We start from the raw sequence: 26193 nt of genomic DNA, 5'->3' as shown, positions 1-26193 counted from the left end.
TACTTGGCTAACAAATGTATTCTAGTGAACCTAATGAATTTGAAACAAAAGTTAACTATATAAAAATGATAGCGAAGAAACTAGTCCTCCCTATTTTCCATCCCACATTTATCTTTGTTCTTTTTTTTTTATGACTGTGTTTCTTAAGCCAGGGGCACAAGGCCAAAGTCTACTGGAAAAGGCAAGTATTTCAAACCCTCAACCAAACCAGAGAAGGGGCTGGCCAGCACAGCAGCCAGAGGGAGCAAATGTCCCCAGACTGGGGCCCTTCCACTGTCCAACCTCATGTTGGTCCAGGAAGCCACCAAGACTTTAGAATGAGGATTAGGGGTTGGGGGGGGGGGCTGGAAAGTCACTTAGGAGCAGAGTATTTGCCTTAGTATGTACGAAGCCCTGGATTTTATCTCTGCACCAGAGAATAGATAGGAGAGAGAGAGGGGCTGTGCAAATATAAGCATGAGGTGGTACACCATTCCAATCCATCCAAATGTCCATATATATGATCCTGTTTACACAGCGGTATGGAACAACGGGTATAAGATAGCATAGTGTAAGATCCTCACTATATAGCATAGACCGTTTAGGCAATAAAAATATCTGAATGCTGTTAAGTTGATTTGCTTGCATGGCTCAGATCAGGCGGGTCCTGCTGGGACCCAGCTAAAATTGGTCAGTGCGTTTGGTCATCTTGATCCTGGGCGCCTGGATTCCTACTTCGGGGCTGCCAGGAGCTCAGCCAGGGGCCCAGCCACCTGTTCCCTGCAGCCAATTGGGGCACCCAATGGGTGTGGCTAGGCCAGGCCAGGCGGGGCGAGGCTATAAAAGGTGGCTGGCAGGGACCCCGCATTACTGCGCTCTGCTCCGGGCGCACACGGGGACGCTCGAGCTGGAGAGGCGAAGGGGACCTTGGACCAAGACGGTGCGCGACGATGCTGCGGGTGCGGTGCTTGCGAGGCGGGAGCCGAGGAGCAGAGGCGGTGCATTACATCGGGTCTCGGGTGCGTGCTCCCCCTTTGCGTCCCCTGACAGTAAAGCACCATGAAGATCCCCCTACACCCCTGGAAAAGCTCCTTTGCAAACGCCCCTTTGTGCACAGTGCTGAGCTAGGAGGTGTCCTGGGGAAAGGGTGCATGCAGGGGCTGGGACCCAAACACGCAGCCACTGAGCGATTCTTGCTCCCGGGGAGCAGAAGTTCAGCCCTGGGGGGCACTGGCCTGCCCAGCTAGATCCAGGCTCGCTCAGCTTCTCCTGGGAACTGCTGGCACAAGGTGGTGCGAGTTGGGCGAAGAGGAAATCTTTGGAATGCAGAAGTGGGGCATGGAGTTGGGAAATTTTGGGAGAAATAGATGAGGAGGCAAAAGGGAGACTCTGGGGAGGAGTGGAGAGAGTGTCACTTTGGGGATCCTGGGTTTCTACTGTAGAGGGATCGAATTCACTTCAGCATGCGCAAAATCCAGGCCAGGTCCACACCCTTGGCTCCAAGCGTGTCCAGAGTAGTTTGACTCTCCCAACAGTGCCAGAACAGCTGTCAGCCTGGATTTGGCTCTCCATCCGCTTCTTCCTAAGACTTAACAAACTAGGACAAAGATTTGGTGTGGGGCGGGGTGAGGTTTGCCCAAAAAGGAGAGGAACTCTCTTTCCGAGCTCGATTTATATAGAATGTACAAGTTTGAATATGGATTTATTTATTTTTTTTTGGAAAGTTCCTAGGCCTTCTGTTTAATCACATTCGAGGGTTAATTCTTTTCTTGGCAAAGATACCTCGAACCACCTGTAAAACGAGCCCCCCCCCCCCAGAGGGCCACTGCTGGCATTTGGTCAAGAGTCTGCAATTAATTGGCCGCTCTTAGAATCAAAATGCCAAATAGTGTGGGGTGGGGGCGGGAGGTGGGAGAGAGGGAAAAGAGAGAAGTAAACTTTAATATTTTGAAGCTCGTTGCTCTGGAAGATAAGATTCTTTACAGCCTCTCTATTTTCTTTTTTTTTTTTTGATGAGATATCATATTTGTAAAATATTAATAATCTTTGCTCCTGAAAAGGAAGGAGGATCTCTGTCAACTGGATTTCATAGGGAGACAAAGAGCAGGTGGGTGAAGTTTTGAGGCAAGGGAGCTGCTCATCCACTGCAAAGTATTTCTTTAAACACTGATTGCAGAAAAACAGATATAAGTGGGGTTATGATGATGGAAGCTAAGGGGGTTTAAAAGTTATGCCAACTAGCTAACATAGTAAGTAAAAAAAGATATAAGTGAACAAGAAGATAAAACAATTCATCCTTGTTCAAGGAAAGAATCTACATTATAAGAGAAATGGCCAGAGTACAAGGGTACAACAGAAAGTCTTGTCTTTTACAAGGATGATCAGAATTTGATCCTTGGCACCAAACATGCCTCCCCCCGAAATACCTCCAGGAATGGTGCCTTAGCATAGAGCCAGGAGTAAACACTGAGTAACATCAGTAGGTGTGAACCATCTCTGCCACCACCACCCCGTCCCACCCCGATTTAAATGGTAAGAGCAGAGGCCTGGAACACATAGGTCCTGCATTCAATTGTCAGGTTATAGACCTATTGCCCCTGCCAGCATACTCAGGAGCATATCAATTTAAAAAAAAAAAATCTAACGTCCCACTAACTCAATATCTTGGTTTATGCTCTCCTGCGATATTTATTTATTTATTTATTTATTTATTTATTTATTTATTTATTTATTTATTTGGTTTTTGGGCCACACCCGGCGGTGCTCAGGGGTTACTCCTGGCTGTCTGCTCAGAAATAGCTCCTGGCAGGCACGGGGAACCATATGGGACACCAGGACTCGAACCAACCACCTTTGGTCCTGGATCAGCTGCTTGCAAGGCAAACGCCGCTGTGCTATCTCTCCGGGCCCTCTCCTGCGATATTTTAAATGACTTTTATCCAAGGTTTTCATCTCCTTATTATGTTCTCATTCCCCCAGGCTCTAGTAGTAGTCTAGGACTACCAAATAATCTTTTCTTTGTTCTTGAAAGCTTGGAAGTACCTTACAAGGATGGGTGCAGCGAACTTTCCAGAGCACCCATGCAGCAGCAGCATCTTCCCAGAACTCCTGTGTAGCTGATGAAAAGGCTACAGATCTTCTAGCCAAGGACTGCCCCGTCTCCTCCTACAATGAATGGGATCCACTGGAAGAAGTGATTGTGGGCCGAGCAGAAAATGCCTGCGTTCCACCATTCACCGTGGAGGTGAAGGTAAAGTTGGGGTATTTCCATTCTGACGGGCACTAATGCCTCTCAGCTGCTGTCTGGCTTCTGTACCCCACCCCCCTGCCTCTAACTGCCTCCCTTAGCTCACATCGGACCTTCCAACTCCAGCTACTGAGTGGTTTTTTTTTTTAACTAAATTTTTTTTATTTAGTCATCATGAAATGACAAAGTTATTCATGATTGTATTTCAAGCATACAGTGTTTCAACACCAATACCTTCTTCACCAGTGGTTGAGTGTTGATTTTTAAGTGATCATACTCAAAATCTCTGTGGTATTTTATATTGTTTTCACCAATGATAATGCCTTCCTTGGAGTTCTGAGGGATCTTTTTGGGTGGTATTTATTCTCTATTTCTTGCTTCTTCTTTCTTCACTATCTGTAATTATGTGTTTCACACTCTTACTCTCTCTCTCTCTCTTTCTCTCTCTCTCTCTCAAAACTTTTTATTTTGTTTTGTTTCCTTTGGTAGTGTTCAGGCATTTTTCCTGGTTCTGTGTTGAGCTATCACTCCTGGCAGTCTCAGAAGACCTAAGGGGTGCCAGGAATCAAACGTGGGTTGGCTGTGTGCAAGGCAAATTTCCTACTCACTGTGCTATTGCTCCAGCCTCTCTGATCTATTCTTAACTTCTGGTTCTGATCTGGCCCCTGAACATATTTGGCTCCTTGCTGGACTCTACTGTAGGGCTTCATGCCTGGCATTTCTTGAGTTTCAATTGCCACTCTGCTAAAAAGGACCTGTCTTTGCCTTTCTGGTCTTTGCATTTCTGTTTATTCATACTGAAATACCTTCTTTTATGCCTTCATCAATCACATTTTCCATGTTCATTCTCCAGAATCCATAAGTCTTTTGAAATAAACTTTGCCTCTATCACTGTGCTGCTGCCTTAAGTGAAGCTCTCATCTTCTGCTTGGCATAACAGTGAACTCCTAACTGGTGTCCCATTCTCTCTTCACTGTAAATAGTCTTCCAGCTCCTATCAGTTATTTTTAAAAACCAGAATTGAATCTTGTCATTTATCCTGCTCTTGTTGCTTCTCTGTTTTGTGATATCTTCCTACTCAGGATAAACTTCGTCTAAAATTCAAGAGCCTTCACAATTTTTTTTGTTTGTTTTTTTGTTTTTGGGCCCCACTCAGTGATGCTCAGGGGTTACTCCTAGCTATGCTGTCAGAAATTGCTCCTGGCTTGGGGGCCATATGAGATTCTGGGGGATCAAACCATGGTTTGTCCTAGGCTAGTTTGGGCAAGGCAGACACCTTACCTCTTGTGCCACGGCTCTGGCCCCGAGCCTTCACAATTTGAGGCTTGTTTTCCTTTCTAGTAATTTCCCTTTCAATCACTACTGCCCATCTTAGACATGCAATTCTAATGACAGATTGATGCATGCTCCTTCCTTTTTAATATTTCACCCAAGCATTTCGCAGATATTATCAGATAAACATATAAGCAGCTGGATTAGACTACTCGTGTCCCCCAAATAAGCCACAGGCCTTTGCCTCCATTTTGTCTCTTCTACCTATCTTTCCTCTTAATAACCTATAATGGCACCTTCCAGAAGACCTTCTGAGATTTTCCTGGCAATAGTGTTTCCACTATTTCAAAAATTGAGTTTAAAAAAAAGACTCAGTTATCTGTGATCATTTTTACAGCCAGAGCCTCCATAAAGTGATATTCAGTTTATGTACTGCAAAGGGTTCCAGATCTAAAGGAGTGAGGGTCAAGGGTGTAGCTCAGCAAGAGCACTCGCCTTGCATGTGTGAGTGCCTGGGCTCTATCTAAATAAAGAAGAGACATCCATATTCTAGGTAACGCTTTAGTGTTATAAGTGTTTCCTGCAGTGTACTTAAATTATATCTGAATATTTGCGTTTTTTAATATAGTTATTAAAAACTGTTTACAAACATGATTGTAGTTGGGTTTCAGTCACAAAAAGAACACCCCCTTCACTAGTGTAACATACCCATCACCAATGCCCCCATCTCCCTCCCCCATGCACCTGTATTAGAGAAAGGCTTCAGGCTTTTTACTTCCCTCACTCATTGACATTGTTATGATAGTTCTTGGTGTAGTTATTTCTCTAACTGCACTCACCACACTTTGAGGTGAGCTTCATAACTTGAGCTGGTCCTTTCAGCCCTCCTTTCTGGGAATTATTTGAATAATGTCTTCTTTTTCTTAAAACTCATAGATGAGTGAGACTTGAATATCTGCATTTTTTGTGATTTGCGTAAAAATGTAAGTTCTTATGTCAGTGTCATTGTCAGAAATGTTGCCAACCCTGTGCCTAAACTCCAGAGGTATTAGCACAACATTACTTGCATTCTATTTAGAGAGATAACACTAACACTGTTCACATAGAAACGAAGACTTGATACTAAGTAGTTTGTATCAAACAACTGGATAGTGCTGGTTAGTTAGGAACTCTAGAAAAACAATCTTGAATTAGACCCTGAAGACATATTAATAGAAAAATAGGGGCCGGAGAGATAGCATGGAGGTAAGGCGTTTGCCTTTCATGCAGAAGGTCATCAGTTCGAATCCCGGCGTCCCATATGGTCCCCTGTGCCTGCCAGGAGCAATTTTTGAGCATGGAGCCAGGAGTAACCCCTGAGCACTGCCTGGTGTGACCCAAAAAACCATAAAAAAAAAGAAAGAAAAATAACTCTAATTGTTCTGGAATTGTCTTTGATTCTGATATATTTATTTGTCAGGGAAGAAGAATTTAGGCTAACCTGGCAGTGCTTGGAAGTTACAAGTGCTTCAATCTCATACTCTACCAACCCCTTGGTTCTGATATTTGGGGGGAAAAAAGTTAATTTTTATACAGTCCACTTGTTGTAAAATAGTATGATCTTCTGAAGTCTTTTTGAACAAAGTCTAATCTACACATTTTAAGTGGCTAAAGTTATATTTTAAATTCAGGCAGTAGTTTGTCTTTCTGTATTTCTTGTAAACTGACTGACTTTATTTTATTTTTGTAGTGCTGGGGTTCAAACCCAGGGTCTTGAACATGTAAGTGCTCTATCACTAAGCTATATATCCCAGGCTCCTAATGATTGAGAAGCCATACCTAGCAATGCTCAGGGGGTACTCCTGGCTCTGCACTCAGGGACCAATCCCAACGGTGATTGGAGGGACCATATGGATTCTGGGGATCAAACATGGTTTGGCTGTGTGCAATACAAGAGCCTTACCACTGTGCTCCTAAAAATACACCTTGGTCCTGAAAAAAATGACAATTCTTTATAGTTGTATGGATCCATTTTGCCAGTTGCATTACAAAAGTAAATTGGAAGTATATTGAATTAAATCCTCAGGCTCTAAAATCAAAACACTGGAGAGACTAGGATCAGGAAGCAATTAGTGGTCTGGAAAATAATCCACATGCATATGCATGGAGCCAGAAATGGATTTTCAGGAGATCCCACACGTTTGCCTTTTGCTCCTAAGAAGCAGCAAGCTCCATTGAGGTCTGAAAATGCAAGACAGCATTTTCCTCAAAAGCTGACTATTTAATCTGAGGAAAAGACCACATCTGGAGGTGGGGCCGGATGGTCTATAAACACCACATTCAAAGATGTTTCCAACCAATGAGTAACAAGAGGAGTGAGCTCAAGTCAATCCCAAAATCCTATTAATCTCTCAGGAGTATAATGATTATAGATTATATATAAACTAATCAGATGCATTAATGTTGATTTCACTAACTAATTTAGCGATTTCTGCTATATATCACATAGTAAACTTAAATATTAAGGGAGAAGATAATAAATGTATGTATGACCACTAGAATAGTTTCTAGTTGGAGAAAAATGACATGTTTTAGTTGGTGTGGAAACATGAAAAATAATACAGCACAATTTTACAGGCAATCAGAGGATAAATATGTTGGAAGATATAAACAGCAGCGAAATTTTTTGGCAGTTATATGTATCAGCTGTGTTAGAGAAATTTTATGGGAATAAAATTGTTGTTAAGATCCATAATTTAAAAACTAGATGACATTTTAGTCTCTAAATATAGCAAATATTTTTCTCAAATAAGAGATAAAAATCACTATTTTAATATTGTGTTTAAAAAATAATAGTCTTGATCAAGAACCATTTATAAACTTCAAAGTCATTCAAGGTTAATATAAGTTTGCAGCTGGATAAATAAGATAAATAAGAAATTTCTATTGGAATTTCTTAGCATTCCCAAGATAGTATTTAAGCTGAACTGGCTGAGTGCATGATTTGCGGGAAGGAGGCCTGGATCCAGCAGTGTATAACCCCTTGCATATGCAGAAGCAATTCTGAGCATCAAACAGGGAGTAGACCCTGAGAACCAGGAGGCTCAATTCTCTAACTCAACTTCCCCTTCCCAGTCACCAAAATAAATACAGTTTTAAAAATTCAGTTAGCAACTTTGCCTGAATAGTTCAGGCTCTGAAAGACTATCATGTTTCTAGGAATGAGCTGTATCTCCAGAGCAGGTTCAAAGCATCATAACCTAAGCTCTTAATGTTATTTCTTCATCTCATAGACATTGAGTAAATGATTACTAACTCAGTTATCAGGGTTATAAAGAAAGCATGAATAATCTCCAATTATCTCTTGTAAACTGTAATGTGTGCTAATCATTTGGACTTTATCCAACCTCAGCCAGAATACAAGCACTACAAGAAAACTTACATTTGTTCAAATAACTTTTCACTCCCATTATAGTTTGTTTTATATTTATCAAGACAAGCTTTAGTTTGCACACTAGTGACACAGGATACTTTGGAATGTGTCTGGCCAGGCGACCGTGCAGTTATGCATTGACATAGCACAGTGTTACATTTTCAAAGGCTTCTTGTCCCGTTAGAGGACTGTAAAGATGTGCCTGGCATGAGAAGGAAGTGGTGAATGGATGAGTAGCGCCAGGATGTGTCTGAGAGGAATATAAAGAGTCACTATTATCCTCTTTCTGGTGGTTGTCACAAGACTTCCAAAAGTAAAAATAGAAAACAGTAAAAATCTTTATATATTTTTTAAAGAATAGATTGCTCTTAAAAAGTAGATAAATATTTAATACTGATAACTTTTTCATGGTCCAGAAATAGTCAATTATTTGCATATTTCCCCCCAAAATCACTAATGACTAACTTTTTTTTGGGGGGGGGTCACACCCGGCAGCACTCAGGGGTTACACCTAGCTCTACACTCAGATATCGCTCCTGGCAGGCTCGGGGACCATATGGGATGCCGGGGTTCGAACCACAGTTCTTCTGCATGCAAAGCAAATGTTCCACCTCCATGCTATCTCTCCAGCCCTACTAATGAATAATTTTGATAAGGATTCAGCAAACTTTTGGATAGGACCAGATAATAACTATTTCAGGCTTTGTAGAGCCTCAGTCTCGTTAGCAATGACTCATCTTTCAACTCTACCATTTTTGTATGAAAATAACCATAGAAAACATGTAAATGACAGGAAGGTGTATTTTTTCATAAAATTTTATTTACAAAAACAAGCAGGGGCCATATGGTTTTCTGAGCACTGCCAAAAGTGATCCCTGAGTACAGAGCCAGGAGTAAGCCTTGGCAACAATGGATACAGTTTCGGGGGGGGGGGGGGAGGAATACCCACAAAGACCTAGACCCATCTGAGACCAAGCACAGTGTGAAAGGTAACAAGTGACCTCAGACAGAAAGGGCCTAAGTCCCCAAACAGCAAGGAATTATCTATTTCTTTGTACAACATATATTGAGTTTCTTCTCACAAAGGTTGTGTGTTTGGTGGTAGGACCAATATGGGACTCAATGTGTTTAGTCTCAATTCCACTAAGTCCTCCAGACCATTAAGGCTGGGTCACTGCATCTGCATTTATTAATAGTTACATTTTTCTCCTCGAAGCATTGAATTTACTTTCTTCTGTTTCTAGGCCAATACCTATGAAAAGTACTGGTCATTTTATCAAAAGCATGGAGGTCATTATTTTCCCAAAGATCATTTGAAAAAGGCTGTTGCTGAAATTGAAGAAATGTGCAATATTTTAAAAATGGAAGGAGTGAAAGTGAGGAGGCCTGACATCATAGACTGGTCAGTGATGTATAAAACTCCTGATTTTGAGTCTACAGGTAAGTAACAGATACCTCATATGCTAGTATCTTTGTTTTCTATTCTCTTTTCATTTATAAGGTGAAAGCCCAAAGTATTTCTTAGGGGTTCTTATAATAATCCTTTGTACTTTGAAGTTGATCTATTTTTATAGGGATATCACTCAATTGGTAGAGAATTTGCCTTTCATGTGTAGATTCAACTCTTAACAAAACAAAACAAGAACCAGAGTGATAGTACAGCAGGTAAGGTTCTTGCCTTGCATACAGCTAACCCAGTTTTGATCCTCAGCATCCCATTTGGTCCCATGAGCACTGCCAGGAGTGAGTGATCCCTAGATGCAGAACCAGGATAAGCCCTGAGCACTGCTGCATGTGACCCAAAAACCAAAGAGAAAAATAGAGGAACACTAAAAAGTTTGTTTTTTTTTAAATATGATTAGGATATATAAATTTTCTACTTCATTGTTTATATTAAACCTTTATGAAAGCACTTTTTCTACATTTTAAAGACATTTCTATAAGTGAAATGAATAAATAATCCTATTTGATTTTCCTAAAGAACAAAAGTTAAATATTTTTATTTAAGCACCATCATTACGAGCATGTTTGTAGTTGAGTATTAGTTAGTTATTTTTTTAGTCCTCCCCAAGTATTAGTTATTAAAAAATATATTTGTTGACAATTGTTTATTTAAAGCATGTCCTTAAGAAAAGCTAATTTATATTGGAAAAATAAAAGATTAAAACAAATTTGATTACAACTAGTAAAACAAAACAAAACAAAAAAAGAACAGAAATTAAGAGAATAAAAACATTCTTGGTGTTTTTTTTGTTTTTTGTTTTTGTTTTTTTGGTTTTAGGGTCACACCCGGCAGCTTTCAGGGGGTTACTCCTGGCTCTATGCTCAGAAATCATCCCCGGAAGGCTTGGGGGACCATATGGGATGCTGGGATTTGAACCACCATCCTTCTGCATGCAAGGCAAACGCCTTACCGCTGTGCTATCTCTCCAGCCCCAACATTCTTGATTTTTAAATTAACTGACATGGCTGTAAGATAGTTCTTTTTTAAATATTTTAATTTAAACACCTTGGTTACAAGGTTGTTCATAATAGTTTCTTTTTTATATGCTCTCTCTTTTCTTTTAATTTAAAGACCACGGTTACAAGATTGTTCATAATACAGTTCCCCACCACCACCAGATAAAGTTGTTCATGATTGAGTTACAGTCATACAATGTATAACAACCTTTACAAGTGAGCATTTCCTGCTACCAAAATGCCAACAGTTTCCCTCTTACCCTCCTTAATGCCCTCTTCTCTCTCACCCACCCTCTCCCGCCTGCCTCTGGGCCAGGCATTTTACTATAAGATTGTTCTTATACTTGAGTTCAGTATTCTTTAATTTATTGTTCTAAAAGTGATCCTTGGTCCAATTTTATTTTGTGAAACTAATGTTCCCAGAATAACTCTTTCATTATTGCAAGAAATCTTATAGTAGGTGAAAATTTGATGGTTCAAGATCTGCTTCATTTTTCTTTTTTCTTTTGTTGCTTAGCTTCATTCCTTCAATGAATCCACACTAACCCTCTCTACTCTATATTATTCCATAGTTTCTCTCTACTCTATATTATTCCATATTTTCCCATGTACATGTACATGTAATTCTATATGCACACAAATATATAGGTGTTCTGTCTTCTTTTAACTAAAAGAATGGAATTTATATACAGCATGATGTTACAAGATATCCCTGTCTTAGACATCTCAGTCTTACTGAGATTTCTGTGGACATTTTTTCTTTGACAGGTTTATATGCTGCAATGCCTCGAGACATCTTGATAGTGGTGGGAAATGAGATTATCGAGGCTCCCATGGCTTGGCGTGCGCGTTTCTTTGAGTATCGTGCATACCGCTCAATTATCAAAGACTATTTCCACCGTGGAGCTAAATGGACAACAGCTCCAAAGCCCACCATGGCAGATGAGCTTTATGACCAGGTAAGTCCCAAATTACAGGTAAATTTATTAGTGACTTTATAAGCTGACTTCAAGAGTGAGATATTGCCTCATTATCTTCTATTTAATATACATTCAGAAATTTAAAGCATGATTTTTTACAAGAGATTGTTCTGTGACAAAATATAGGAGTGATATTGTGATACTGATACTAGCAGCTAACAAACATTTGATATTTCCTATACAAGAGGTCTTGAGATAAGTGTTTTTATTACAGTCTCATTTTTTTCTTCACAACAACCCCATGGAGAGTAGAATCATTTTATTGTAAAGAGAAAAATTTGCTTAATGATGTACAGCTATTCATTGGTGGGGACAATTGACTGGGCTGAATTTTATTCTCTTCTGTAAAAAGATTTTGACCTCATAACATTCAATCAAAATTGGTAGTTGGGGCTGGAGCGATAGCACAGCAAGTAGGGCATTTGCTTTGCATGTGGCTGACCTGGGACGGACCCAGGGTCAATCCCCGGCATCTCATATAGTTGGGGTCACAGCCCATGGCTCTCAGAGGTTCCGCCTGGCTCTGCGCTCAGAACTAGCTCCTGGCAGGCTCGGGGAACCATATGTGATGCTGGGAATCCAACCCAGGTCTGTCCTGGGCAGCCTCTTGCAAGGAATATGCTCTACCATTGTTCTATCTCTATACAAAGTTTTTTATCGCTGATTTATATGGTTAACATGAGTTTACTCTTCCCTCTCATGTATTTCAATAGAAAAAAATAGAAGTGTTTGGGAATTAATTATTTGAACTAATTTTCTTAGTCATGAATTAATGCATAAATCGATACATTGCATGTGTTTATTCTTGTTCCAATTAGGATTACCCCATTCATTCTGTAGAAGACAGACACAAACTGGCTGCTCAGGGAAAGTTCGTAACAACTGAGTATGAGCCATGCTTTGATGCTGCTGACTTCATTAGAGCTGGAAGAGATATTTTCGTACAGAGAAGCCAGGTTGATCCAAGTTGCCTCTGAAATGTCACATTTTCTTACTGCATTTTTTGTTTCCAAGTTAAAATATTTTCATGCTCAATATTTTTATTAACTACAGACTTTCATCTTTCTTTTATTTGCAGGTTACTAACTACCTGGGCATTGAATGGATGCGTAGGCATCTTGCTCCAGACTACCGAGTGCATATCATCTCCTTTAAAGATCCCAATCCAATGCATATTGATGCAACTTTCAATATCATTGGACCGGGTCTTGTGCTCTCCAATCCTGATCGGCCATGTCACCAGGTAAGATAAGTCTTAGACTCTGGGAAAGCAAGAATCTAGAAATGGAAGATTTTGCCCCTCTAATATCATGGTTTTGAATATTTCTAATTGGTTCAAAATGGCAAATTTAGCTAAGTTGAACATTTTTATAATCAAATATTGGATCATCCATGGGATACTTTTATACAACATGCTCAACTCTCACAAATAAGTACCACAGTCATATTTTCTGTTTTTGAACTTTGGCAGCTTGTAGGCATAGATGTGAACCTGGACGTGTGTGTGTGTTATCATATAGAATCATATCGCCTCATAATTTGCAGCCATGGTCCTATAGTAGTTCAATTGGAGGCACAATCATCCCTGCATGCCGGGGAATGGCATTGGGCATTGGGCATCTCCTCTGCACTCTGGTGGGTCTGGCCCCCTTAGTCAGACCTTTACAGCAGAGAAGACCTCTGCCACTTCCTTGCTTTTGCTGGCCAGTCTATTCTACTACCTACAACTTCTGATTTCTACCTGCTATCCCTATTTCTTGTTGAATGGTGTGTTTTGGGAGTACTTGCTCTGAGGCTGCAGTATACCGTTTTTTGGTTTGGCTTCTGGTACAGAGGTCTCAGGACTTACTCTTGGCTCTATGCTCAGAGATCTCTCCTGGCAGGCTCAGAGAAATATTTGGGGTGATAGGGATTGAACCCAGCTAGAACCCTGCCCACTATCTATAAACCCTACTAGAAACCTTTTTTTAGAAGCACTATTCTTTTTTTTTTTTTTTTTTTTTTTTTGTTTTTTGGGCCACACCCGGTAACGCTCAGGGGTTACTCCTGGCTATGTGCTCAGAAGTTGCTCCTGGCTTGGGGGACCATATGGGACACCGGAGGATCGAACCGCGGTCCGTCCAAGGCTAGCGCAGGCAAGGCAGGCACCTTACCTTTAGCACCACCGCCCGGCCCCTAGAAGCACTATTCTATCATGTTATCCTTTACCTCTAGCCCATATATTTAGACTCATGGGCCAAGAGGATGTATTCACTTCATTATAATGTAATTTCTATATTCTATTTTTCTTTTGGGTTTTTGAGTCATACTCAGTGGTGCTCAGGGATTACTCCTGGCTCTGCACTCAGAAATCACTCCTGCCAGGCTTAGGGGACTATATGGGATACCAGGGATTGAACCCAGGTCCATCCCGGGTAGGTTGTGTGCAAGGCAAACACCCTACTGCTGTGCTATCACTTCAACCTCCCAATTTTTTATATTAAGAGGTAGGTATGTAAATTTAGCTATTACAACAGGTCATGAAGGGAAATTATGGAGGTATATTCCAAACATTTGTTTTTACACTCTGACCAGTAGATATAAATTGATGATCGATGAGGTAGATGAACTTTGGGTTTGGCATTTTTTGCTTTTTTCTGACTAGGAAAATTTCTGTATTGGGGAGAGTAAGGGGAAAGTAGTAAACAGGGAGCCCAGGTACTTTTCCCATAGAGTCTCTGCTCTCTAGGCCTCCAGGACTATGGCTTGGGGCTCTATGAAGTGCCAAGAATCAAATACAGGTTGGGTAGATGAAAGGCATGTGTTCTAATCCCTTGTACTATCTCCTCAGCTTAATATTCTAATTTTTAAAATTAGAATTTATCAAGAAAAATAATTTTTGTTGTTAAAAATCTCTGAAATATCAGACAAGCATACTTGAAGCATATTTTTAAAATACTATACTTTTCTATTTGAAATGATAACCTGGAGATTTTGTGTGTGTGTGTGTGTGTGTGTGTGTGTGTGTGTGTGTGTGTATAGTTGGGACCCAGTCTCAATCAACTACATTTTATTTTAATTTTAATAAAATTAAAGTACTATGGTTACTAAAATGTCTATAGTTGGATTTCAGACATAGGAGTATGCCACCATTTGCCAATACAACTTTCCCACTACCAATATCCTCCATTTACCTCCCCCACACCTTGCCTGTCTCTGGAACAGGCATTCTGTGTGTCTCTCTCATTGTCATGGTAGTTATCAATGTGAGCACTCATTGCACTCATCACTCTTTGAGACAAGCTTCATATTATGGGCTGCTCCTCCCAGCCCTTGCCTTTATTGTCTCTGGATATTATTATCATACTGTCTTCCATTTTTCTTATATCCCACAAATAGTCTCACAGTGAGTGATACTCTTCTGTCTTTTCCCCTCTCCCTGATTCATTTCACTCAGCATAATAATCTCCATGTATAGGCAAATTTCATGACTTCGTTTTTCATAATGGCTGCACAGTATTCCACTGTGTAGATGTACCACAATTTCTTTAGTCACTCTTTGGCTGTCAGGCACCTGAGTTGTTTCTAGATTCTGGCTATTGTAAATAGTGCTGCAATGAACATAACAGTACAGGGAGCATTTTTGTATTGTGTTTTTGTGTTCCTAGGGTATATCCCTAGGAGAGGAATTGCTGGATTATATAGGAGCTCAATTTTCAGTTTTTGGAGAAATATCCATATTGTTTTCCATAAAGGCTGGACTAGACAGCATTCCCACCAGCAGTAAACAAGAGTTTCTTTCTCCCCACATCCATTCCAGCACTGGTTGTTCTTGTTCTTTTGTGATGTGTGCCAGTCTCTGTGGTGTGAGATGATACCTCATTGTTGTTTTGATATACATCTCCCTAATGATTAGTGATGTGAAGCAATTTTTAATGTGACTTTTGACCATCTGTTTGTATTCTTTGAGGAAATTTCTGTTCATTTCTTCTCCCTATTTTTAATGAGGTTAGATTTTTTTTTCTTGTTGAGTTCTGTCAGCACTTTGTATATCTTAAATATTAGCTCCTTCTCAGTTGGCTATTAGGCGAATAGTTTTTCCCATTCCATGGTAGCCATTGTATCCTAATCTCCATTTTCTTTGAAGTGCAGAAGCTTTTCAGTTTATTGTAGTTCCATTTGTTTGTTTTTGCTTCTACTTGCTTGGACAGTGGTGTTTCCTCCTAGAAAATGTCTTTAGTCTCAATGTCATAGTGTTTTGCCTATGTTTTCTTCTATATACCCTATGGTTTCAGGTCTGATATCAAGATCTTTAACCCATTTTATTTGACATTTGTGCATTAAAGAGTAGTCTGAGTTTGCGTTTTTTGCATGTGGCCAACCAGTTGCGCCAATACCACTTGTTGAAGAGGTTTTCCATGCTCCACATTATGTTTCTTGCCCCTTTTTCAAAGATTAATTAATTTTTGTATGGGATCATTCTCTGAATACTCAATCCTATTTTATTGACCTGAGGCTCTGTCTTTATTACAGTATCATAGCTATTTTTGGATGTTTATTGTTTCAAATGAATTTCAGAAGCATGCCATCCACTTCTTTGAAAACTGTCATGGGTATCCTTAAAGGGATTGCATTAAATCTGTACAATGCTTTGGAGAGTATTTCCATTTTAATTATGTTGATCCTCTCAATACATGAACAGGGTATATATTTCCATTTTCTTGTTTCCTCTTTTACTTCTTGAAACAGTGTTTTGTAGTTTACTTTGTATAGGTCTTTTTTTTTTTTATTCTGTTTCCAACGGGGCTTTGGAGATCTTAAAGAAGCATGAGAGAGAGAGAGAGTGAGAGAGAGAGAGAGACAGAGACAGAGACAGAGAGACAGAGACAGAGACAGACAGAGACAGAGACAGAGAGAGAGAACAGAGAGAGAGGGAAAAGAAAGAGGAGAGAGGGGCACCTGTATAGGTCTTTCACCTCTTTAGTTGACTCTAAGGTACTTATGTTTCTGTGGCACTGTTGTGAATAGAATAGGTTTTGTTTTTTGTTTTATGGTTTTGGGGGGGGGGGAGGTTGGTTTTTTTTTTTTGTTTTTTTTTTTTTTTTGGTTTTTGGGCCACACCCGGCATTGCTCAGGGGTTACTTCTGGCTGTCTGCTCAGAAATAGCTCCTGGCAGGCACGGGAAACCATATGGGACACCGGGATTCGAACCAATCCCCTTTGGTCCTGGATTGGCTGCTTGCAAGGCAAACACCGCTGTGCTATCTCTCTGGGCCCTAGAATAGTTTTTTTAATGTATATTTCTTCTTTATCATTATTTTTATAAAAGGAGGCATGTTAATTTTGGTAGCCTGCCACTTCACTATAAAAATCTATTGTTTCTAGAAGTTTTTTTATAGAATCTTTAGGATTTTCTAAAAATAGTATCATGTAATCTGCAAACAGGGAGATTTTTACTTCTTCCTTTCCTATCTGGATGCCCTTGATATATTTTTCATGCCTAGTTGTTTGGCTAATACTTCCAGTACTATGTTGATTAAGAGTGGCCACAGAGGGCAGCCTTGTCTTGTGCCAGATTTTAGAGAAAAGGCTTTCAATTCTTCCCCATTGAGTATAATATTTGCCATGGGCTTTTGGTAAATGACTTTGACCATACTGAGAAAAGTTCTTTCTGCTCTTTCCTTCCGGGGAGCCGGGAGTCTAGCAGCATGGAGTTCGGCAGGCCTCCGCCATGCCAGAGGCCTTCTTAACCAGGCCTGGGAGGGGGTACGGGACTTGGGTAACCCCAGCACCCCTCTACCGCCTTGCTCCAGATCTCCAGGGCTTCCCTGGGCCACATGCCTGGGCAAGCCAGCGAGTTGGGTCTCTTGGCGAGCTTGAAGGTACCCTAGGCTTTCCCCCATTTGGCTCCTTAGGGAGGGTCTGGGTGGGGCTCTGAACTTCCGGCCTCCCAGCTTCTTGATGCAGTCACTCGTAATCTCTTTCCAGTCTATATTTTCAAAATGCACCAGATACATTAATAGTTCTCACTATCATTGAATTATGGGTTTTTGTATGCAGAATGTCCATTTTGTACTTTGCCCTTTCGCACACCTACAAAAGATCATTTTTCTCTTTAACTCTCTTAACCCCTATCATCATTACTCCTCATTTACCCTTTTTAACTTAAGTACTGTAGAGTCCTAAGTCACAGACCAAAGTGGTGCCCTGGAGTTAACACCCACCCAACTATTCCAAAAGGCATAGAAAGGACATGTATGTCTTTTCAACATTTTATGTGTGTGTGTGTGTGTTTTTTGACGGCTATAACTTTTGCTGAATATTCTCTTATACAATGACGATCCCCCCCCCCTTTTTTTTATCTTCTCTTTGAGAACTGTTAAATATGGAATTTGGTGTGAAAGAATCCCTCAGTTTAATGCTTATGTTTGAACCAAGTCATGGGTATTGTTGGACGTGTTCTTACGCCCCCATATACTCTGATAATGCCACGTGGCTTTATTTCTTGTTTGCATAGGCACACTAAAAAGGGAAAATACTATACATACAAATAAGTCCTTATCTAATAGAGATGGGAACACACAAATCTTGTAGTGCAATGGGACCTTACACCCTGAACATTGACATAAAGACCTGGCATAGGCCTCAGAAGAATGGGCATTCTCCATTCACCCCTGATCTAGAGAAGACATCTACAAAACATCCAGGGTTGTCTATAACATCACCTGGAGGCAATCCTCTACCAGGGAAGACCCTATGGCTGCTCTGACATTGACCTACTCAAAAGAGACTTCCCTTAACACTGAGAAGACTTAACAACAACAATGACCTGCTTACTGGACAGGGCTTTTTGTATTGCCCCTTAATTGTGAGGTGAAACTAGAGGGTACTCCACACCAGTTTGACTTCAAAGTAGGATGTGCAGATCCCAGGATCTTTAATACAGAAACCTGATGCCAACAATAGGACTGCGTGAAAAATAAAACTGTATTGACACTACCCACAATGACTTGGATTGAATAAACTAGTTTGCCTGTAGCCTAAAGTTGGTCTTATGCCAGGAAACTTCAGGGGTAGGGGTCTCCTTGTATTTAGACCAAGGCTTTTCCTTTCCATGTCCCCCATATTTTGGTGGGCCTATACAAACAATATTTGCCACTCTAACACCGCTTTTACTGTGCCCTTTGACTAACCCTTAAAAAAAAACTCTTAAACTTTTGATGTTAACTTAAACTAATATGTATGCGCATGAAAATATAAAAAAATATTATGCCTTCAATGTTTAAGGAGTCACATAAATCTCATGGCTTTAGGTTGCTTTGTGTACTGCTAAGAAATGTTATAATGTACTACAATCTGGGGACTTGTGGACAAAGTCATTGTACATGGGTTCTGCCTTATTTTTCTTAATGTTCTTTGACTGTAAGTTCAATATCTAGGCATCAGCAAGGGGATTTCTTCTGAGAACTCTGTTTATGGGTGATTGTCCTTTCACTGTAACTTTACCTTGTCCTCTTTGCATCATTTTTCTCATAATTAAAAAGGAAAAATTTAAAAAGAAAAAAAAGAAAAGTTCTTTCCATTCTCATCTTCCAACCAAATACATTTTAAATTTTTTTATTTCACTGTCAGTTAAGACAGATTATCAAAAAGAATAATTATTAATTATAATATATAAATGATAATAATACACATAATATGTATTTAAGATTTTTCTCATTTGTTTTCATCTACAGATTGATCTTTTTAAGAAGGCAGGATGGACCATAGTTACTCCTCCATCACCAGTCATCCCAGATGGTATGCTTGCTTTTATATACTCAAGACTCATGTGATTGCTTTTATTTTAATGTTTGGGGCTCTTCGATTACACTATGTAGTGCTTAGGAGTTACTGCACCTTAATGTCGAGGAATGCATTACTCCTGGTGGTGCCCTTGGGACTATGTGACACCAGGCCTTCTGCATGCAAAGCATGTACTCCAGTCTATTGAGCTCTTTATCTGGTCCTTGAATTGATTACATCAGTGAATAAAAAACAACAACCCGATTTTTAGTAAGTTAGAGATACTCTAGTCTATTGAACTCTTTTTGTTTGTTTGTTTGTTTGGGGGGGCTTCACCTGGTGACGCTTGGGGTTACTCCTGGCTATGCACTCAAAAATTGCTCCTGGCTTGGGAGACCATATGGGATGTTGGGGAATCCATCCTAGGTTAACCCGTGCAAGGCACATGCCCTACTGTTTGTGCCAACACTTCAGCCACTCTATTGAGCTCTTTACCTGGTCCTTGAATTGATTACTTCAGTGAATAAAAACTTTTACCTATTGACAGCAGCCCAAATTTTAGTAAGTTAGAGACAATGTTTCCCAATAAAGTAGAGTGGTGCTTGGAATATAGATAATAGAACAAGTTTGGGCCATACCGGCAGTGCTCAGGGGTAACTCTTGGCTCTGCGCTCAGAAATCACTCCTGACTTGGGGGACCTTATGAGATTCAGGGGCTCAAACCCACGTCCATTTTGGGTCAGCCACGTGCAAGGCAAATGCTCTACCACTGTGCTATCTCTCCAGCAACTCGCCTTATATTTCAACCTGTTCTTCCATAAAAATGAAATTGAGAAGATGATAAAAGTAACTTTAAAACAATAGCCCATAAAACAGAAATTGACTATATTTATAATGCTAGGGATTAAATCTAGGCATTAAAATGCAAGATAAATGCTCTCTGTTTGAACTACATCATTGGCACACACACACACACACACACACACACACACACACACACGTCTTTTAAAAAACAAATCTAGGTGAAATAAAAGTATCGGATGAGAGTAGACTGACATGTATAGGTAAATGATTCAAACATATAAGTGAAATTTCAACAGGAAAGTGATCTGTTGAAAGAATTGATCTGTAGCTTCAGTTTTCTTCACTGGAAAATTCTTGCTTTAAATAAACATTAGGGTGAATGAGATTTAATTGTTGCTGTTTTAGATCACCCACTCTGGATGTCATCCAAATGGCTTTCCATGAATGTCTTAATGCTGGATGAAAAACGAGTTATGGTGGATGCCAATGAAGTTCCTATTCAAAAGATGTTTGAAAAGCTGGGTATGTACTATATAAGTCAAAAATGTTACACGTGATAATATTAAAGGAGAAGAACTGAAGAAATGATATTAAAGATTGGGTGTATAGTGTATTTAATTCAGTGCCTTTTCCTTTAGAAGTAGTTGTTCTTTTGTACATGGACAATATTTTTGTTTTCTGTAGTCCTAACTTAAGAATATTGAAAGTATATCTCATTCTCTTCTTCATTTTCCTTAGCAGGCTTATCAGTCTCTGTGATGTCTGATCTCCAGTGCACATTTGGGAAGAAATCACCTCTTATTGAGCACTTCCCCAAATTAGAAATGATTGATGATACTCTAAAAGTAATTTCTACTATACATTTTAAAGGATTATAGGAATATAGGTACAAATGAATCATAGATACTATAAATATAATGAATACAGAAATGTAATCCAATAGAGGTTGTCAGTAAAACAGAACTGGTTTCTTTGGTCAGAACTTTGCTTCTCCTGATATTCAAATTTTAGACAAGTTATTCTAATACTATTGGGAAAGTGCTGTAAGAAATAATTTTCACAGAGCTACTATCTTGAGGCAGGATAATGTATATTTATCACTTTTAATATGCTTGACATTTCCTGTGTCAAAAAAAAACCCCACAAAAACTCCTCAATAGTACAATTACTGAAATTGAGTCATGTTTTGATCAATGTCTTTTTGTTTTGTTTTTTTTTTGCTTTTGTTTTTGTTTTTTGGGTCACACCCGGCAGCGCTTAGGGGTTACTCCTGGCTTTACACTCAGAAATCACCCCTGGCAGGCACAGGGGACCATATGGGATGCCGGGATTCGAACCACCATCCTTCTGCATGGAAGGCAAACACCTTACCTCCTGCTATCTCGCCAGCCCCTTGATCTATGTCTTATACTTGTAGTATAATACCTAGAGGAAATTATTCATTCTTTTGACTAATATAGTATAAACTGTATCCTAAATATAGTATAAACTAAACTGTTTATAGTATAATATAAACTGGCCTGACAGTATTAGAATGATTCAATTTCATAATCTGACTCCATAATGCTATGCCATTTTTTTTCCAGCTTTCATTAAATAACCAACCAATTTGTTTGGGTTTGCTTTCTTTGTCCATTAAAATTTTGTTTCTTAGGCTGTGGCAATAGCTTGGAGGGCTGGAGTACTTACCTAGCATGCATAAAACCCCGGGTTCTATCTCCAGCACTGCATGATTCCCATACACTGGATATAGCTCTGGTGGCCCGTGGCACTATTAAGGAGCTCATAAACACTTTAAAAAGAGTTTTTGTTGTAAAATATTACTAAATGCTGACTATATGATCTATAATGATATTTTAAATAGTACCTTTAACAAAATTTTTGTGGAGACCACACCCCAAAATATTCAGCCTATTGGTGCTAGAGAAAAGGGTGACACGTGTTATGCCAGATATCAAAACTAGGACTTTCCATTATGTCCTCTGCCTCTTAACCACCTCTATGGCCTCTTAAATAAAATCTTTGTAGACAACTAGACTTTCTTAAAGTAAATTTTTATTAAATAGTCAAATTTTCCCTAATTTAGGGTTAATATGGTTCAATTTATGGGATAACTGTATATATTTCTAATAAAAATAGGCTGATGTTCACTTTTAATTTTTTAACTAAAATTTAAACAATTATAGTTGAGGCAATAGCATTCAATTTTATAGTATTGATGTCCAAGTTACTGCACATCTCTGCCATCATAGTACCCACAACCCTCACCACCACCATCTCTATGTCAGCTCTGGCCCAACATTACTTTCCTCAAATCTATCACCCTTTACTTATTGACTGTTATAGTTTTAGTACATATTGCATCCTCTCTTAGCACCACCCATGTGCTCAAGATCTTCTACCTATGTTCCTATGTAACTTCCAGCCAACTTATTTGTTCTCTTTCTCCCCATTCCCTGTCAGTAAATAAACCTGGCCTTTTAAGCCTGAAAATATGCTAATGTTTAAATTAAAGGCCCACATCTTATCCCAAACGCACTCATGACTGTATCCAAACCCTATTCTTACCTTCTGTGCCCTGTTCAACCTCACTTTCTGCCTGTCCCCCACCCCCATATCAACTAAATCAGTGGATCTGCTAGTAGCTATAGTCTTTCCTCTGAAAAAAAAAAATTTCCTTGAGAGCAAAAGACCCATATGCTAAACAGAGCATACTCGATACTATTGATAAATAGAATCGAATAATCATAGCTACATCAGTACAAATGGTGCATGGTGAGACTAATGGTCTGAATAACTTTAGTACCCACACAACCATAACACCAGGGTTAAAAATATGAGCTCTAAGAAAGTTCATCCTGAAGATAAATCCTGATAGATCCTGTTTGCCTTACATGAGAATATAAAACTGAGTTTTCAGGTTGACTAAAGTAAGTCTTTCTTCCTAAGTTAACATGGTCAAATTAAATAGTCTAAAAAAGCAGCCATTGCATAATTCTAAAAGGCTTGAAATTTTCATTTTTGATCATTTTATTTTTAAGATTTGACAGATACTGTGTGTTCTTCCAACTTATGGGCTTAAAGACTTTCAGTAGTCCAAAGAAGACTTCACAGCCTCTGCTGACTTTTTGGTGAATGTTTTACATTATCAATCATGCAGATTAGAATAAAATAGAATTGTACAAATATAATGAACAGAATCTCCTCGGTTGGTGTTGATGGACAGGTTGGAACCACAGGATTCTGTAGCTATTTTCCATAGGAGAATCTTTGCCTGAAGTTTAACTGGCCATGTCCCTCTCTCTAATTGCAGGAATTAATACCATAAAGGTGAATATCCGCAGTGCCAACTCTTTGGGAGGAGGATTCCACTGCTGGACCTGTGATGTCCGGCGCCGAGGCACCCTGCAGTCCTACTTTGACGGACCAGACCTGGGGCATCTGTGACTTGGCCTCAGATAAGCCTAGGAAACTTAGGGACAAAGTTCACTCTCCTGCTTTAAAAAATATGCATGAACTGTAGTGCTTTAAACAATCATATCTTTAACAGGAGTCTTCAGCCTGGTTTATTTCTTATTATTTTTTTGACATAAGAAAAATTACTTGTGCTAGGTATTATTCTGTCCTTCTAAAGTTATTTGCTATTTGGCTTCAAGTGTAAAAATTTGATAAATATGTACCAAGATAGAAAACAGTCACTTGAGTAACTTGGCCGCTAATATTTAACCATCTACCTCTGTTTTTAATTCTCTTTCCAAAAGGCAGCTTGAAATATTGGTCCTGAATTTAATTTTTCCCTTTTTCCAGATTTGTGAATGTTTGTATCACTCTTTATAGTTTCTAAATGAGAGGAAAGCTTGGGACATATACAGCTCTTAAGTAAAACCAGCTAATTGTTTTTTTCTCAGAAGGAGTCTTGATCATTTAAATTTTTCTTTCAAAAAAGTAACAGACTATGCAAACATTAAGGGAATTTTTCATAAATACTCTCACCGTTGGTGATTTTTGCTTCTAAAACTTCTTCAATTTACCTCATTTTAAGTGAATTATTTATCATCAATTTTTCTTATCTTTCTAAAACTCAACAGAGATGTCTAATGCATTATGATGGAATTGCCAATTCCCACTAAATTTCAGTATTCATTATTTAATAAAGATATTGCATCTTTGATAATCTAAGATTTGTATACACATGTTCAGATTATTTAAAGCACAGATTTTAAAAACATTTAAAAAAAACTAATGGAAGTAAAATCTGCATTGCAATAATTTTAAACCTACTAAAATAATTCAAAGTTGGATACTGGACATGTATTTTTATTCTAATAAAATTCTGTGTCACAGAATGGTCTTTAGTAGAGTTTGTCATTTGTCTATATAAGCATAAGTAAATTATAGTCATTAAAATAGAATTATAATGATCTAGTACATACACATTTAAACTCGTTCTTATATTCAGAAATGTTTACCGTAGGTCAATTTTTATTAATACATCATAGGTAGATTTTTCTATTATAAGTAGATTTTTAATTACCGATTTTTTCAGCGTATAAGTCAACGGAAAATCAGGGGTGGTCTTACACGCTGAGTATATCCCGAAAAGCATTTCAATATGCCTCTAAACGAAAATCGTCTGGATATTGCCACGAAACGAATTTTCCAATTCGATCCTTCACCAATCACTGCAAGGCTGCTCGGACCACCTCTCTAACTCAGCCGATCCAAGCAGGCTTTTTATGCATGCAAATTAGGCAATGTTCTGGACCCGAATCTACACTGTCAAAAGCCTGCTCAGATTGGCCAGTCAGAGAGGAAGTCTATTTCATCACTAATCCATGAAGTTTAGTAGATTGGCTTGCACCTCTTTCCAGATTAGTGGTGAAACTGTTCACTCAGAAATATTTAGAAGGAGAAACAACTCAAGACACGACTCTAGGATTATCTACTGTCAATGGAGATTACCATAATTTCCGGCGTATAAAATGATCGGGCATATAAGACGACCCCCTAATAAACATAGGTTTAGGCCTATATTCGCTGTATAAGACAGAACGTTCCTGTGCTGCAACTGTATGTACCACAGTGAGCCAATCACAACAAGCAAAGGTCCAAAGGTTAGACTGTAATCAACTTCTAAGTCACAGGTCCTGTTCCCAATTGTCTGTCATACTATCTGAATATTAGTGTTTTGCAGGTTCAGCACAACATTACCACTGGCTCCACTGATCAAGTCACACTAGACACCTTCCTTTCCTCATCTCATCTTGTCCCTTTCACTGGTCATTCTTCTTGTCCCAATAAATGACTTTAGGAATGACTTAAGACCTATCAATCATTTAAGATAAGTATCTTGATATACTTTCTGGTCAAAATTGTGAAGAAAACAGTCATTGCCTGGTCTGCAGCATAGTTGCCATCAAGTCTCCTTCCCTATCTAATCTTTTCCATCCCCTACAACTTAGGGCTCCCCTGTGCCTTGGAGCTGATGTCAGGTGTTCCATTCACACACCAACACTCTTAGAGAGCACCAAGCCTCCTTGGCACTCACTGTGTGGAAAAACAGCTGTGCTTATTTGAACAAAGCCATGCCTTCAAAAATGACTTGAATTTCAAATAAGGATATTTAATATTGACATTGTAAGGTAAGTCTTGTTTCTTGAAAAAGGCAAGATGTACCTTTCAGTAATAATAACCTTTAAAAAATAAAGCTCATAGATCTGATCAGCACTGTATTCGCAATATGTTAGTACTGAAGAAAAGCAGTCAATAGAAGAATATAAAATAATTCTACCATGGATTTGGGGGGGTGGGGCATCAAGTTTTGGATGCATAGACTTTTTACATTAAAATTAAAATAATAATTATAGATCATTAAGATATTTAAAATAACATTTTCAAATCATTAAAATATTTTAAATAAAGCAAAAATGTAAATATCAGTTGCCTAATACTAACAGGACTATCAAAAAGGCTTAATTGCTAAAGGCTCAAAAGACTAAAATAATAATACTTACAAGTCTCTAGTTTACAACAGGAAGACACGTGTGGCAGAAGCATAAAAGGATATGAATCACTGCCAAAGGGTACCTAACAAAGGTGACTGAGTCTGGGTTCCTTTTGGTATCACATAATAATAAAGGCCATCAGAAACAGGGTTTCTTTTACTTTCTCCCCTCGGACCCCCTTTTTTGCTGGATAAATGTAATTTAGGTGAGCACTGCTGAAAAAACTTGTATTTGTTTCCTGGTTATTTGAGGCAGAGGGGTGAGTGTTGG

At 39.0% G+C, this 26193-nt stretch overlaps 1 protein-coding gene across 1 annotated transcript; it reads left to right on the top strand.

Annotated features, from left to right (window-relative positions):
- The first annotated feature begins 871 nt into the window (after window positions 1–871).
- GATM (glycine amidinotransferase) lies at window positions 872–24264 on the top strand. The gene is made up of 9 exons (XM_049782500.1): window positions 872–998; window positions 3011–3229; window positions 9155–9350; window positions 11139–11329; window positions 12169–12306; window positions 12429–12593; window positions 19066–19129; window positions 20324–20440; window positions 23232–24264. The coding sequence occupies exons 1-9, from the start codon at window positions 930–932 to the stop codon at window positions 23363–23365; spliced, it is 1293 nt and encodes a 430-aa protein (XP_049638457.1). The 5' UTR covers window positions 872–929; the 3' UTR covers window positions 23366–24264.
- The last annotated feature ends 1929 nt before the right edge of the window (window positions 24265–26193 follow it).

The sequence above is a fragment of the Suncus etruscus genome, chromosome 10 (assembly GCF_024139225.1).
Source record: "Suncus etruscus isolate mSunEtr1 chromosome 10, mSunEtr1.pri.cur, whole genome shotgun sequence".
NCBI classification, from domain to species: Eukaryota; Metazoa; Chordata; class Mammalia; order Eulipotyphla; family Soricidae; genus Suncus; species Suncus etruscus.
Note: the sequence above shows the minus strand (reverse complement) of the source record. Positions and strands in the feature narration are given on the sequence as shown.